Source organism: Bemisia tabaci, chromosome 6 (assembly GCF_918797505.1).
Source record: "Bemisia tabaci chromosome 6, PGI_BMITA_v3".
Taxonomy (NCBI): Eukaryota; Metazoa; Arthropoda; class Insecta; order Hemiptera; family Aleyrodidae; genus Bemisia; species Bemisia tabaci.
The window spans coordinates 18,453,956-18,470,885 of record NC_092798.1 but is presented as its reverse complement, the minus strand read 5'-3'; the positions used below and the strand labels follow the sequence as shown (position 1 = coordinate 18,470,885).

At 41.3% G+C, this 16,930-nt stretch overlaps 1 protein-coding gene across 1 annotated transcript in view; it reads right to left on the bottom strand.

Annotated features, from left to right (window-relative positions):
- The window catches only part of LOC109040499 (uncharacterized), a 128,344-nt gene that overhangs the window by 3,817 nt on the left and 107,597 nt on the right, over positions 1-16,930 (bottom strand). The window contains exons 3-4 of the mRNA XM_019056474.2: positions 3,543-3,803; positions 1,305-1,659 (exon numbers count right to left, since the gene is read on the bottom strand). Coding sequence (XP_018912019.2) covers positions 1,305-1,659; positions 3,543-3,803 — 616 coding nt within the window. The remainder of the gene's footprint in view (positions 1-1,304; positions 1,660-3,542; positions 3,804-16,930) is intronic.

Sequence of the window (16,930 nt, the reverse complement as noted above, 5' to 3'; positions counted from 1 at the left end):
AAAAAAAAAACAGCATAAAACGTTCTCTTGTAAAAATATAAATTTCCTAGTTAAATTTGGCAATGGGTGATGTGGCTTGGTTCCTTTCTGCTAAACGCGGTCGAAGTATGTCCCTAGAAAACTCGAGTCAATGAGAGGAATAGAACAAAATGAAGAAATATTGAAAGCTCATATCGATGTTAATTAAGTAGTGGGATTTTATGTAATGCTTTATCATTTGAAATGACAATAATTCCAACAAACTGTGCAAAAACTTCAAAATCATAAGTTGAAACCGCTGTCACTGCAAGCTCGAATAATCACGTCAAACACAGTGCGGCCGGCGCAGGGATAGCGTGCACGCGGCCGCCGGCCGGCACGGAACGCATAGTGGCGCCTTACAAGACCGCAGGATACTTCATGCATTGCGCGTACAGCACGGCGCGCGCCCGACCCGTAGTAGCGCCTTACAAGGCTGCAGGATACTTCAAGCATTGCGCGTATACCACGGTGCGCGCTTAAGTCGTTGAAAAGTCGTATTTTCTTCCGGATAGTGCACACCGCGAGCTCGCAACATTAGGATCACAGGATTATAGAGATTTTGCACACCTATATGTTTTCCGGTAAAAACATAATCTAAGGGAGAAAATTATCGCAGATGGAATGATGTTATATTCTATCGTCCGAAAAACGCCGAACTTTGCTAACTTCCAGGTTGAGGAAGTGGACACTTTTCTATACCACGAATGGGGCAAAATTCCCAGAAAGATATTCTCGGTATCATATTCACACAAAAATGAACTCTCCCAATCTATCCTAACTTCGGCAATTTTCGCAAAATGACCAAGGCACGTCTATGGCGAATGTCGAAAAATTATGGGGGGGGGGGGCATAGAGAAAAAAAAGGAGGTGTTTGCATTTCGGGCATCTTGGAATTTTTTGATGACTTGATTACGTAGGTGGGTACAGCGACGTTTAGCTAAATATGAAAAACGGACCATAATGTCCGATTTTTTTACTTAAATCAACTCATTATATAATTTCAAGCACTTTTTATAGAATGACTTTTTTCCTTAAATTACATCATTTCCAAGAAAATCGACAGGATAAAAAACGTCGCTGTACCCACCTACGTCATCAAGTCATCAAAAAATTCCAAGATGCCCGAAATGCAAACACCTCCTTTTTTTCCTCTATGGGGGGGGGGGGGGGGGGACCACCGCAGCACCGCGATGGGCTGGTCTGTCGGCAATTTTCCGGGCCGCTTCGAGGTGCCAGTACTGCCTATGCTTTAATCCCAGCGGTATGATCCTGAGGCAACTTACCTGAATGATAATATCAGTGGTGAATTTGCCAGGCGCGTCCTGTTTGACGTCACAGTTGAGATCATGGTAGCCGAGGTGGAGCTCGAAGTCGAGGCTGTTATCGACGTCCATGACGCAGGAGTTGGGCCTGGACTTGGCGTAGACTTTCCCGCTGAACATCTTGTTGGTGTGGACTCGGGCCACCATGTCGGCCCCGCGACAGTCGACCGAAATGTTGTAGCAGGCCGTGAGTTGGTACGTCGTCGACTTGGCCATCTCCAGATACGGTTCGTCGATGTGTTGCAGGCTCGACGTCGTGTGATGTGACAGCCGGCATATGTTACCGCCGGTGTCTCCATAGTCTACCGTGTGACACCTATCAACAGACGTGAATAATTCGGCATTAGTGGTTTCGAATGATCCGTAGCAAAGAGTATTTGTGCAGAGACGAAAATGTCAAAGATCCAAGAACCAACAGCTTTAAATAAAAAGCATTGTTGCCATCACATTGCTTGCAAAGGATTCTAGGTACTTACAACCTACTTTTCTGTTTCTAGTTACAATTTCCCTTTTAGGGTCACAAGAAACGAACATTTCAAAGACCCAGTACTAACAGCTGTGCAGAAAATAGTATAATTGTTCTCACATTGCTTTTAAAGGATTCCAGGTACAACCTACTTTTCCTGCTCCAAATTGAAATTTCATTTTTATGGCCGCAATATTATTTCAGTACCGGTAACAATGGGGCACTGTCACTGAAATTTTTTTTTAACATGATAATATGGTAATTATGACGAGAAAAGTGGGAAAGACTGACCTGAAAAAACTATAAGTATCGTAAAACCAACGATTATTTTTTTCTTTCCTCTTCGTTTCTACCTTATTTGTTCTTTCTTCTATTTGTCTTGTTTCTTTGCTTGATTTTCTCTTCATTCTTTTCTCTGTTTTTTCTTTTCCCTTCTCTTTTTCCACTTTTTTATTTTCCCTCTCCTCTGTCGTCTCCTTTATTTTATTTTTTTGTCCAAGACTTTTGGTGTTCATATTCAATAAATGCTGACATGGCTCCTTCACAGGCGACTTACAACGGTTTGAAGCTTCGGCAGAGTGCCGTGCTGAACGAATTGCGATTATGCATGAAAAATTGTATTATTCGAAATTGAAGGCGAGTTATTGTTGTCACGGCTCAGCCACGCGGTTGGCCGATTGTTGGATTTGCCGGCGGCCGGCCGTGAGCAATTGGTATCTCAATCAGTGGCTACAGGACAGGAGTCCATTTGGCCCACACTTTACGAAAAGGGAACCTTAATCCCTTGCTCAATTTAGAAGCGACATAATATGTGCCTATGGCATGTCTATGCAGATGATGGAAGAGGTGATTTTGCATGTGAGCTAGAGACAGTGTAGATCCTTATTGCGGGTGGGACCTCCCGAGGTAAATTTTGAGATTTCATTATCCCAAAGAAATTATTTTAAGATTATTATAAACGTAGAATGAAGCAATTAGCAGAAATAAATCTTGTCTCATTTTAAAAAAGTTGAGGAGCAGTTTGACAAAGAGCTATTCTGGAAGTTTGAATTGCGATATTACTAAAATAAAAAACTCTTATTACCAATTTGAACAATTTGTTTCCCAAACAACCCCGAGAGCATTTTCTAAACTTCGCAAAACTGAGTCAACGTTGCATTTATCTTTTCCGATTGATGCTGTTCAAAAGTTGAGTTTAAACCGGATATTTCACCCTTATTTTAGTGTTTTACTTTAGAGTGTTTTAAAGTTTTATGCGAAGAGGTAATCGAATTATATTCGTTCGTTTTTCCTGCACAAAAGTCTACGAATAAAACTATCTTATCGATATTTTGGTAACAGCTTTTCATTTCGGCTCGCGGGTTCCGGAAAACCCACAAGAATCCTCTCCGCAACCACCTACGGATGGAATTCCTACGTCGATCTTAATCTGATATTCTCTTAACATAAAGGCATACGGTGACAATTTTATTTCAAAATTCTAAGTGGAAATATTAATATACTGCGAATCAACATTTTTTCCATTTTTTGAAATTATGCTTTGTGAATGCTGTGTGATTTTTGGAGGTTGAAATGGACTATATTTTGCAATTAGAGACTATAATTACCGGCTCAGTTTAGAAACAACGTATGTACTAATAGTTTCCCTATGAACATAGGTGTTTTTATAGACGAGGCAGAAATTATAGTTCTCAATTGCAAAATGTAGTTCAAATGATCATTTAAATACAAACCGAAAGTCTTTTGACTGCAGGCACAAATTTTGGCAAACGTGGAGACTTTCCACATCCTGGTAGACGACGTCAACGGTTTTCAGAATTTTGCCACTGATCTCAGTGAAATCGCACATTTTGATAGGCTCGTTGACGCAGTTTGATTCGAGGTATTCAACTTGTTTGTTGGGCTCCGTGTCGGCATTGTGAGGTCCCGGTAGCGTGAAGCGATCAACGTCGTTCAAACAGCACTCGCCTGTTACGCTGTTGTAATTCGAAGACCTGAAAAAACACAATTTTTTCTCATTAGAATTCTGGTAACTTAATCGAAAAATAACATAATTTACATTCATTCTCAATTTTTAACCATTTGAAATTCATGAAATTTTGATGACAGTCGAATGACATTTTAGAACAATTTTCAAAATAATCCACATTTCTTTCCCACTGCCTGATCACAGACTAAAGCTGATCTATTATTGTCGTCATTGGAATCAGGCTCTCTAATAATATAACCACCTATAGAACTGAGCCTGACTCTATCATGGTAAAAAGACCCAAGCCCCGAGAGATTGATGGGCAGGCAGTTGCGGAAAGTAATGGGGGCACCACTATTTCGACTTCTAGGAAAGCGGGTTGTATACCTGAACAACTGAAGGGGAAAAGATACATGGCTGAAGTTGGAAAACGCGTATTTACATTGCAACGATTAAAAATTTCCCACGCATTGTTTTTTTTTTTTTTTTTAATAAAAAAACAACCAAAATTATGACTAACGTATTGATGGTGAAACTATCAAACCACTCATCTGTGTTTCCGATGTTTCAGATTTGCTATTATAAACATTGTTGAAGAATAAAGATAATCGTGATTAAATGATAAAATTGCGTGTGATTCTTCCTAACTCTACACATAGTTTCATTGTCGAAAATGTCTACTAATTTTCTCTGAATAAAATGAAGAGAAAGCGGAACGGTAATTTTAAAAATCGCACTCGAGATTTGTATTTTTGTGGTTTCACCGTTAACACACAGTAAGAGTATCCATAGGTATCTTTGTTTCATTTCATAAATTAGAAGCACGCAAAAAGAATCAATCTGCCCATAAGTAGAAGAAAATTTGAGCATTTTTCAACCATTTGCTGCATTTTCTAAAAAAAAGACGGAGCGATTTGCAGCGCCGCAGACGTTCACATTTTTTATGTGGACTTGACGTTACAGTAGAGCTCAGAAATCACTAGCCAGCTGATGTGTATCGATTTTTTTTCCAGTAATCCGAGAAACGGAAAGTTAAAATAAATCGTGGCCGTGTAATGTGAATATTTTTAGATCTGATCTTGCATGCCTTAATGTTTCGAATGTTTTCTCAATAGAAACATGACACGAGGACTTGGAGGAGCCTGATGGCACGGAGCATTACACATTATTTCAGCCGCAGTTGATTCACGTACTATGTCGCAGGTCGATTGTCCGTAAAGTATGCTGCATGTCGCATTAAACAACGTTGAACTTTTGAAACAATAGCAATCTATGACGTTGGCCTTGGATTAAATGGACGCATTTCTGCCAAACGGAACTATGTGCATTATGATGTGAGCCATGTTATGCATATATTCTTATGGGTCTTAAGGCTCATGTCTTAATGCACATAGTTCCATTTGGCAGAAATACGTCCAAATGTGAATACCGATTCCAGAAAACGTACGTCGGATATATAATTTTAAAATGGGGCAAATTCACATGGAAGGGAATGTGAATGTGATACTTGATACGGGAGCTTGAATTTATTGTAAGAACTCAGGAGCTTGAGCGAAAGAAATTAGTTCAACGGAAATGTCTTGCATTCGATCCCTTTAACTCACGCCTGATACGAGCATTTCAGTGTCGTGGCGTGCTTTGCGATACATCGATTGATCTGCCATTCAAACTTACAGAAAAGGATCGATAAACAGGATGTTTGCAACGAGCACCTTAATAATCGATTATTATTTGTCATAGATTCAGATGAAGAAATATCGATAATCGATCATTCACACCTCGCCACTGGTGCATTTATTATTCGGAGTCTGAGTGTCACAAGGAGGGAGAGGGTATATAGAATTCTCCTTTCTTGCCAGATACTCAACCTTATCCCCGTTTCTCTGTTGACTTGATTTAATTTTTAAAAACAAATCAAATCAAAATTTGACCGTCCGTAGGAAAAGGGATATCGTGTGACCCAAAAAATTGACTCATTAATACTAAAGTATGGATGAAGTGCTTATATACCGAACATTTTGGGACACTAAGTTCTTGAAAGTATTGGACCAGACCAGAGAAATGTAAATTTGGTACTTGCAGTTGAAAAAACAATCAGTGGAACGAGTAAAATAAGCCACTTTTCATTCACAACATCCCTGGTAAAAATTGGCGATAAGAGCTACGTTTCAAAATCCTATAGGAATTCTTATAGCCGGCCAAAGGAGGCTACAGAAAATCATATAGCTGGCTGCAGAATGCGGAGAAAATCATACGGCGAAGCGATGAAAAATTATAGAGCCGGGCTATAGTTCCTATCGCCGGGCTTTACACTTTATCGCCTGGCTGTTGCTTTTTCGCCATCGATTATAAAAGGCTATAAGAAATTGTGTAGAAATTCGTGTGCTTTGGAATTCATTAAGTTTGATACGGAACCACCTTAATATTTATAAAACACACATTATATTTTCCTTTAACACATATTTTTTTTCATCAATTAAAATGAGAATAATCCATACAGGATGTGCAAACATTTCAAAATCATGAGTTGAATAACGCTGACTCCGCCAGATTAAATATTAGAGCCTAACACAAAGCGGAGCGGCGACGCACTGGCGCCTACAAACCTAACAGGGATACTTCACGCATTGCGCAATGCGTGAAGTATCCCTGTTAGGTTTGTAGGCGCCAATGCGCGTTTTGCGCTGGCTGCCCGCCTGCCGCGCCGCAGCGTGCCACGGCCCACGGCGCTTGAAGCAACTTTTTCACATCAGAGGTATTGCACAGTATCATACGAAACTGAAGGCGCTCTAATATATTAGGAATGGCAAGCATCCATCAAAAGAACGGAGCTTTCCTCGCAAAACAAATCCAGATACTACGGCCCAAAAAGAGAGCAGTAGTCCAAAAACTCACTAAGTCCTAGCATCCGTAATTAGTATCGTTTAGCATACACTTTATCGCCTGGCTGATGCTTAATCGCCATCGGCTATAAAAGGCTATAAGAAATTGTGTAGCCGGCTATAGAAGCTATTGGAAATCTCTACAGTTGGCTGTAGGTCTATGGTATTTTGGAACACAGATTCTACTGCCAATTTTTACCAGGGATTTTAAGTGCAAGAGCTAATTCGACTTCATTTTGCAATTCGGAACTAGAATCTCTGTCTCAGGTGAGAAACAACGTATGAACCATTAGTTTCACTATGCACGTAAGTGTTTTTACAAACGAGCTAGAAATTATAGTTCCGAATTGCAAAATGCGTGGGCAAATGCGCAAATTATCAAAAATGCTAATCGAAAGATGTTTTCATTTTTTCGAGAGGGGAGGGTACCTAAATGGTTATCTTATCAGCCTCCCTCTAAGGTAAGATAAGAGATGCACATTCAGGAAGTCACAGAGCTTGCATTACAATTAACACGTAAGACGTGAGTAAAAAGCGGCAACATGAGAGCGGAGTTGCGCGACTTAAGAGTGCAAGGGTTTATGCAAAACGGCTTCCGTTCCGAGTCTGAGACCCACACGCCACACAATTACGATTCGAGGCGATGCTGGTGGTGAAGTAAGTTTTGGGAACGGAGCCTAATTAACTCCGACGGTCGTTGGATGTGTGTTTTAGTGGGTGGACGAAACTTTTCGTGGCGTTTCTGGGTCACCGGGCAATGACTCACTGTTTGGGATGAGCGAAGAGGATTGCAGAGTCTCGCCTCCTGCTGTAATAATTAGTTCCTCCGACTGTTCACACTTCACAGCCCACGGGAACTCCCCGGAATGAGGGAAGGCGCCTGATTTCGTAGTCGCCTACATCCCACAGGTAAGCTTTTAACAGGAGCACGCAGATCTTTCCCACTCTGGTACTGCCGGGCCATGGAAAAGTGCTGTATGAGTCTTTGGATGTTGCCAAATTAATGGAAAAATTGCGCCGGTTTGGGATAGGATAGGTGAGGGGCTGTTGTCAACTTTTGACGGTTGGAGCCCACGCCAAATAAGTTTACGCACTTATAAACTTCAACAAAACATCGTCTGACGTCTTTTTTACATGAAAAGTAAATGGAAGAATCAAGATGGTGGACCTTCTGTCGCATTTAGAAGTGTGCAAACTTATTTCGCGTGGCCCTGGTAAAAATTGGCGATAAGATCTGCGTTTCAAAATGCTATAGGAATTCTTATAGCCGACTAAAGAAGGCTACAGAAAATTATATAGCTGGCTGTAGAATGCGGAGAAAATCATACGGCCGGCTATACGAAGCGATGAAAAATTATGCAGCCGGCTATAGTTCCTATCGCCGGGCTTTACACTTTTCGCCTGGCTGTTGCTTCTTCGCCATCGATTATAAAAGGCTATAAGAAATTGTGTAGAAATTCGTGTGCTTTGGAATTCATTAAGTTTGATACGGAACCACCTTAATATTTACAAAACACACATTATATTTTCCTTTAATACATATTTTTTTTCATCAATTAAAATGAGAATAATCCATACAGGATGTGCAAACATTTCAAAATCATGAGTTGAATAACGCTGACTCCGCCAGATTAAATATTAGAGCCTAACACAAAGCGGAGCGGCGACGCACTGGCGCCTACAAACCTAACAGGGATACTTCACGCATTGCGCAACGCGTGAAGTATCCCTGTTAGGTTTGTAGGCGCCAATGCGCGTTCCGCGCTGGCTGCCCGCCTGCCGCGCCGCAGCGTGCCACGGCCCACGGCGCTTGAAGCAACTATTTCACACCAGAGGTATTGCACAGCATCATACGAAACTGAAGGCGCTCTAATATATTAGGAACGGCAGGCATCCATCAAAAGTACGGAGCTTTCCTCGCAAAATAAAGCAAGATACTACGGCCCAAAAAGAGAGCAGTAGTCAAAAAACTCCTTAAGTCCTAGCATCCGTAATTAGTAACGTTTAGCATACACTTTATCGCCTGGCTGTTGCTTAATCGCCATCGGCTATAAAAGGCTATAAGAAATTGTGTAGCCGGCTATGAAAGCTATAGGAAATCTTACAACCGGCCATAGGTCTATGGTATTTTGGAACACAGATTCTACTGCCAATTTTTACCAGGGATTTTACGTTTATCTCGTCAAAATTTTAATTTTTAGGGGTGTTCCCTTGAGGAAATTGTGCGAGAAAACCAATAAAAATATGTTTAAACCCTCAATATTTCATATTAGTTATACACTCCTTCAATGTTTTTCAATCATGCCCGACTCCTCTCACTGACTCGATCCACTGTGCGATGCCCTTTAGAGCATGGTCAGCCACTTTTTCAGCCCTTGAATGGACCACTAGACAAGGTAAGAGTTTAAGCAATCTGATACAAGTTTCCTAACCAGAATTTTACGTAAAACACGATTCGCACAACGAAAATTACTGTAACCAGCTCCTAACGAAGATATTAATGTTTTTATTTCACATTGGTTACGAGGAATTTGAACTGCCCGCTCACAAGAAACTCCAAGCTCTACGTGAGTCAAATCGCGCAGTACAACGGTTTCAGTACGCTTCTCAATCGAGCTATGTTCACTTCCCACCATGTGTTGTTCAAACTATAAGAAATTTGCTATAGCTGAGCCAAAGCGTCAAGACTGAGGTTGCCAGATTTTTATATCGCAGAGACTGTCATGATAATGTTTAGCGCGCGACGTGAATCACGTAGAGCATTGAGTTTTAATGAGCGGGTGGTTTGAATTCCCGCATCAGGAATCATTCAATATCTTTGTAAGGAGTTGATTTCGGTAATTTTTGTTGTGCGCATCGTGTTTTACGTGAAATTTTGGTCAAGAAACATGTATCAGAGTGCTGAAATTCGTACCTTGTCTAGTGTTCCATTGAAGCGCGGCTCGCGCTGATTTTCACGGGAAATCAGATAACCGAAGCAGGAAGTTCGGTGAGCGATTAAGAACTCGACTCCTCAGGAGGGCAGGAGGTTGTTCAACGCCCGACGAGCGCGTACAACCAGGGCCGGCGGGGAGTGAATCGTGGAGCCCCGTAAAATATTTCGTGCTAACGACCCATTCTTCGGAATCGCGCATAAAGAGGTTGTCAATTGGGAGCTTTGACGGCGGAGCGGAGTGCATACCGGAGATTTCGCACGGCACACTCAAGTTCACGGTCCTTCCTCCCCGGCGCATGATCCGGGGTTCTGGTCCTGACAGCGTTACAATTGACTGCTCATGCATCGGCGGGACAATAGGCCGCGCCGCGCAGGCGCACAGCGGCCGTTGTCCGTTCGCAGCGCGGCGCGGCGTGGTGCAAGTAACTACAATGGACGGACCGCGCAGCCCCGGCCGGTGCGCATGCGCGCCGTGCATTCGGGCCACGTGACCATCGGCCGTGGCAAAAATGGACGTATTTCTGCCAAACGGAACTAAGTGCATTATGGCGTGAGCCCTGTTATGCATATATTCTTATGGGTCCCAGGGCTCATGTCTTAATGCACATAGTTCCGTTTGGCAGAAATACGTCCAAATGTCCCGGCTCCCCGGCCAGAAATTGATTTTCATGATCGAATGCCGCCTGCATCTCCTCGCGCTCGAAACGGGTCATAAAAAACTGCATTCATAGAAAGTTATCGGCTGATATTCGTGTATTCTGAATTCGACATGCGATTTGTAAAATCTTGTCGTGCGATTCAATCTGGAGCGACGGAATGAATGACGGTTGTGTCGCGGCTACTGGACCAAGAATCATTTTCTAGAGATTTCAGCTTCTCCACAAACTGATTGCACTGGAAAAAAAACACATTGGATCTAGAGTCCAGACTCTTAAAAACATCGACAAGAAAAAGTACTTTTGATTCAATCAGAATCTAGCTTAAATCTGGAACCAAGCCTCTAAATTTAAGCGGATTTCGTTTTGATTCAAGGAAAAATCCGATTGAATCAAGAGTATTTTTTCTTGTCAATGTTTTCAAGAGTCTGGACTCTAGACCCAATGTGTTTTTTTTTCCAGTGTGCGGTGGACGCACGGGTCGTAAGACAGTAAGTTGGAATTTTTTAGCCAACATGCGTTAAAAATCAGCATAAAGCTTAAAAGCTCAAATCGTTACTAGTGTTGCACCAATCAGCGTATCTCTTTGAGGGAAAATTGTGCTCGTTCGTGAGCTTTTTGCTTCTGATTTCAGATTTTCAGCTTTATGCTGATTTTTAACGCACGTTGGTTAAAAAATTCCAACTTACCGATTTCAGCTTTTGGTCGAGACTCGCCAATTGTGTGTTAATGATCTCACTTAATTGTGTTTAAATGTATGTCTTGCCTTGGACTGCAGCCGCAGGTTTGCAGCATCCAATATTTCTCATATCTTCTTACTGAAACCGGTCGGTTGTAATGATTAATTTACGTTAAAATCTTAAACTATTTTTAGTTTAATAGGTTGCGAAAGAGCGACGAAAGTATTTAAACGTCTCCGCAACATCAATTTTAGAGCAAAATGCATTAATGAATTGAGAAACACACAGGGAAGCATGGAGACTTAAACGCAGGTATAGAAAAGTAAACCATCTCATGGCGTGACTCCCTTTTCGTTCAGTTCAGTTGGCCATAATGGTCATGGAATTATTCCACGTAAAATCAAGTAGCTTCCATAAAGTGTATTGCCCTAGCTACTCAGAAAGTATTGAGGCTGTGAATACATGTTAATTTTAGTCCGATGGACATGAAATCCAATCCAATACGCTTAAGAACGATCAGTCAAAATTTCAAGCCTCAATATGCATTATCAGTGATGCTATACGCGTTTGAAATGAAATGTTTCTAAATCTGACTACGCCGCCAAACTCGAATCTGCGTTTCTCTCCAATTTGGGATACATCGGTTTTTAACCCTTAAAATTCTCTCAAAGTATCAATTTTTTTAAAATTTGTGTGTGTTCATTACGCCAAATGATACAAAATTAACCATTCAAAGCAGTGGTGTACCCAAAATATTATCATTTTATTTTGGCGTACATGTATGGTATAAAAACCTATGCGAACATGATCAAAAGCATACAGCTATGTGTATAGGATTCACTTACTACATAGCTCCTTTGATCTAATTTATTTAAGCTCATTTTTCCCCAGCTCAAGGGTTGTTTTGCCTGACGTCATCACACCCTATAGTTATAAAAGAACGAGAAAGACATCTCCTCTTTCTCCAACACTGCTCGTTACAATCGGGAAACTCCATTTCTGGCTCATTTTCGAAACAACGTGTATGACTTATGTTTTTCGATGCAGATAGGTGCTTATATAGTCGATTCACGAAAAGTAGCCCTTTATTGCAAAATGTAGACCACACGGTCTCTCACACACATCACAGCCTCTCGCTCCGACCCCGATTCCTCCTGCCCTTGAATCATCATCATTTCTGTGACACCTGTGCTTGCCGTGCTATGGAAGAACGTCGTATAAGCCATCAGACAGTGCCAAGCTTCATTTATTAAATACGAATTTAATGGAAAATTTATGAATATTTTTATTCCAATTTTTCGGAAAATATTGTTCGCGGTTTAATCTAAAATGTCTGAAAATTTCAAGAGAATATATGCATAACTTCTTTTCAAAGTAACATTTTATCGAAGAAAATTTGGCAACTCTCGGATGTTCATACGGCGTTTTTCCGTAGCTCGGCAGTGTGCTCCGTCTGACATATAAGAGCGTCTCTAAATTAAAGACCTTGGACTGGGATCCATGACGTAAGCATGGCAATAATGGGCTAAACGGTTCATTTGTCGAGACGCGACGCACGACGCATGCGACATAACTTAATGCTCACCCTACGTGCGGGCTGTAACAACATGACACCGTTGGGTACCTGGACACCCGTGACGTGCAAGTGCCACCACCGTCGCACAGTGGATCGATCAATCACAGAGGTTGGACATGAAATTTTTGACGAAAACTGCAAATATTGATGTTCATCTTGTCACATTTTCAATTTCAAGGGGTGCTTTGGATGAAAATTTCACGAGAAAATCAATTGAGCCAAAAGGAGCATGGTTGTACCTGTATGCGGAAGAGTATTGTCATTTCTGTGCCGCTCTCTGATTGGTTCATCAGTTTTAGGTTACCATGGAACTCCAAAGTCGGACCAAATGTAAACAAACCCGACACAGAGGAATACGTATTATCGGCTGAGAAATCGGCTGAGATAATCACACTCAAAGATAAACTTTCGGCAAAAAGATCCATCAAAGTTCGATCCGAATTCAATTCAGAAGTTGGATATAAAAAAAAGTTCAATCACACCAAAAAAAAAACGCCTAGAACTTTGTAGAACTTTGTCGCCATTTTGGGGCCATACACTGGGCCAAACTAGGAGCGAAGAGGCTGGGGTTTTCCAACATTGGTCCAACTTTGGGGCTCCATGATAGCCGACCAATCAGAGATCGGCACACTTTTTCTGTGGTAAAAGGATTGAGATGGCAATACTCTGCCGTATACAGGTACTGTAAACAGGCCCGCCACAAGGGGGGGGGGGATACTGGGTCCTTGGTACCGGGGCCCGGGCCCTGGAGGGGCCCGTGACGCAGGTGACAAACCACTACGAATTCATGTGTAACCCTTGTCTCGTAGGGAAAAGTGAAAAAATTACCCTAAAAATTCCGCAAAAGGTGAATAAAGTTTCAAAAACACGCTAGGGCACTATAAAATTGTTCTTACTTTTTTAGAGATTTTCAAGATTTTGAGTATATGTAGAATGATATTTTTAGTAACCGTGTTTCATTTTCTTCCGTTGTCGGATGCTAAGAGGCTCCTTTCTGGGCATCCTCGACTTCAATGGCTTAACTCCCTTGCCATAGACGTACGAAAGGGGAGTCCAGGGGGGCCCGGCTCCCCATAAAATTGAAAATTATCATCTGCCCCCTCAAAAAAAAATTTACAGATGTTTTGAATGCAACAATTCGAAAGTTTTTGGTGCTGAAAGTGAACAAAAAGGCGTAATTATTCTGCAGAAATTGATGGAAAATCTCCATCATAAGAGCTTCATAATGCGTCCAAATAGATTTAAAATTTCAAAAATTTCCCGGGGGAGGCCCCCCGGACTCCCCCCCCCCCCTGTGCTAGGGGCCCGGGCCAGAAAATTGGTACCAGGGCCCGAGATGGGATGTGGCGGGCCTGACTGTAAATGGAGCCACTTTTAGAACCTCAAAATTGTGTATAAACGGTGTTATGAGCGTTTAAGGTTTTCAAATTTTGTCCGACCTCTCCGATTGACTCGATCCACTGTGCGCCGCGGAGTAGCTCCCGATAGCACGCAACAAGTAGCTTTTGACGCTTCTGACACGCTAGTCATCCACGAAATTCCCCGATCATGCCACCATGCCACCCTAATCCTGGACACAAGGAGATTGCTCTCCTGTGGTGAGGACGTGAGCCACTGCCGCCATGTCCCACCCGAGAGTCATCACGGTGCCATCTATCCGAGTAATTTTGCTACATCAGCCAATTCCGTTCACGATTTTTTGCCGCTTGATCCTTGGTTTCGACCCAAGCGTGTCTGAGGACTCCAAATAACGGGGTTTCAGATGGACTGGAAAAAAAGTCTCTTGGATCTAGAGTCTGGGCTCTTAAAAAATTTGACCCCAAAAAAAATATTCCCCTTCCAATCGGGCTCCTGCTTGAATCCAAAAGAAATCTGTTTAAATTAAGAGAACTGGAAAAAATAGATTGCTGGTTTTGTAATTTAATTGTTAAAAAATATCCGACATGTATGTACATTTTACAGTATTGGAAAGCTAATTTAACCACGGGGGGTGGTTAAATTAGCATTCTTATACTGTAAAATCTAGATTGAAACATTTCGGACACTTTTTTAACTATAAAATTGATTAATCGGCAATTTAATTTTTCTCGTGAGGCTGGGCTCTCGATTCAAGCAAAAATCCACGTGAATCAAGAGTATGTTTTTCTTGTCGAATTTCTTAAGAGTCTGGGCTTTGGATCCAAGAGACTTTTTTTTCAGAGTGCTTTCAAAACAAAAGTGTCTTTCAAACTACCAATCGAAGGGGTGAGTCAGAAGAACACTAAGAAAACAGAATCATTGTCCTTGCAGTGTCCATAGTAGATTCTAGGTTATACCTATTATTCTTATCGACTTTGCAGTGTTACTTTTGCAGTACCGATTACCTTGTTCGCATGTGGTAACAATGTTGACCAGGACTGCATTGTTATTGAAACCGAAACAATTGTTATCATGAGGGTAACATCAAAACTATAACCACAGAAAAGAAGGTACACCTGGAGTCCACCTTGAGATTTGCGAGAGCAACGATTTTTTTTTCGCAAGCATTGCAACGTTTTAAAATTTCAGCTTATAAATTATTTTTTTCACCACGGGGTGCATGCGTTACTCACACTGAGAATTTTTGTCAAATTCCAAGAAAAATCAGCAAATAATTTAAGAACAATAAAATTGCGACCTTTAAACACATGAACACGATTAATTGAGCTATCGTATTATCTTTTCAGGACTGCCACAAAAACTTTGAACGGCAAGCCTATGTTCCGACGGTATAGTTCTGTTTCGTCATGGATTACACTTACACATGCCTCAATCATTGCTAGAATTAGAACCTCCATGACTGGAGACATTGGAACCTAGCACAGCTTGCTCGAATATTCGTGAAATACCTACACTGATTGGTAAATTTTTTTCGGCAATAAACTAATGTATAGCAACAGCCGCGTTTGATTGTTTTATGCTGGGAACGAGTGTCGTTACAAGAACATGCTGCCAAACCACGTGCATGACGAACGTATTTGGCAGCGGGAACGGCTTTGGTATTTAGAGTGCGGGAAAAGAGGTCACTAAAACAGACATTAAATGCTCTCTCTCCCTTCTCCTTTCAAAAATGTTTGCCCAACCTCTTCACTTGATGTTTGCGTCCCACGTTTACGCTTGACAAAATTGCGTTGGGGCTGAGCCCTCGAACAGTATGAAGCACCCCCTAGCAAATAGTTTTGCGAAGTTTATGGATTCTAGGCATGTATTATTCTTTCCTATATGAGGGCTCCGTCAACCAATGCTCGTGAGTTCAGTAGGTCGTAGTGCCCTTCCTAAACGTATTCTTTTCATCGGTTTAGCCTGTTTTTGCAGTTCCATTTGTTGCTTAAGACTAGTTACTTTTGCGACTGACTTTTTTATCTGTGGAATTCTTTTATCTTTTACCATAGTGTTGTAATTAGACATTATTGCAAAAAGTCATGCTCCGTAGATTTGGAGTTTCCCGATTGTAACGAGCAGTGTTGGAGAAAGAGGAGATGTCTTTCTCGTTCTTTTATACCTATAGGGTGTGATGACGTCAAGCAAAACAACCCTTGAGCTGGGGAAAAATGAGCATAAATAAATTAGATCAAAGGAGCTATGAAGTAAGTGAATCCTACACACATAGCTGTATGCTTTTGATCATGTTCGCATAAGTTTTTGTACCATACATGTACGCCAAAATAAAATGATAATATTTTGGGTACACCACTGCTTTGAATGGTTAATTTTGTATCATTTGACGTGATGAACACGCAAAAATTTTAAAGAAATTGATACTTTGAGAGCATTTCAAGGGTTAAAAACCGATAAATCCCAAATTTGAGAGAAACGCAGATTCGAGTTTGGCAGCGTAGTCAGATTTAGAAACATTTCATTTTAAACGCGTATAGCATCACTGATAATGCATATTGAGGCTTGAAATTTTGACTGATCGTTCTTAAGCGTATTGGACTGGATTTCATGTCCATCGTACTAGAATTAACATGTATTCACAGCCTCAATACTTTCTGAGTATCTAGGGCAATACACTGTATAAGAGCTACTTGATTTTATGTGGAATAATTTGATTACATTTTGCAAAAAGGAACCAGTATCTCTGGCTCCTCCATAAAAGCACCTTTCTGCATAGGGAAACCAATGGCACATAAGTTGTTTCTAAAATGAGCCAGAAAAAGTGGTCCCTTATTGCAAAATGTGGTCCAATTCCATGACCATTATGGCCAACTGAACTGAACGAAAAGGGAGTCGCGCCATGAGATGGTTTACTTTTCTATGCCTGCGTTTAAGTCTCCGCGCTTCCCTGTGTGTTTCCCGATTCATTAATGCGTTTTGCTCTAAAATTGATGTTGCGGAGACGTTTAAATAATTCCGTCCCTCTTTCGCAACCCATTAAACTAAAAATAGTTTATGATTTCAACGT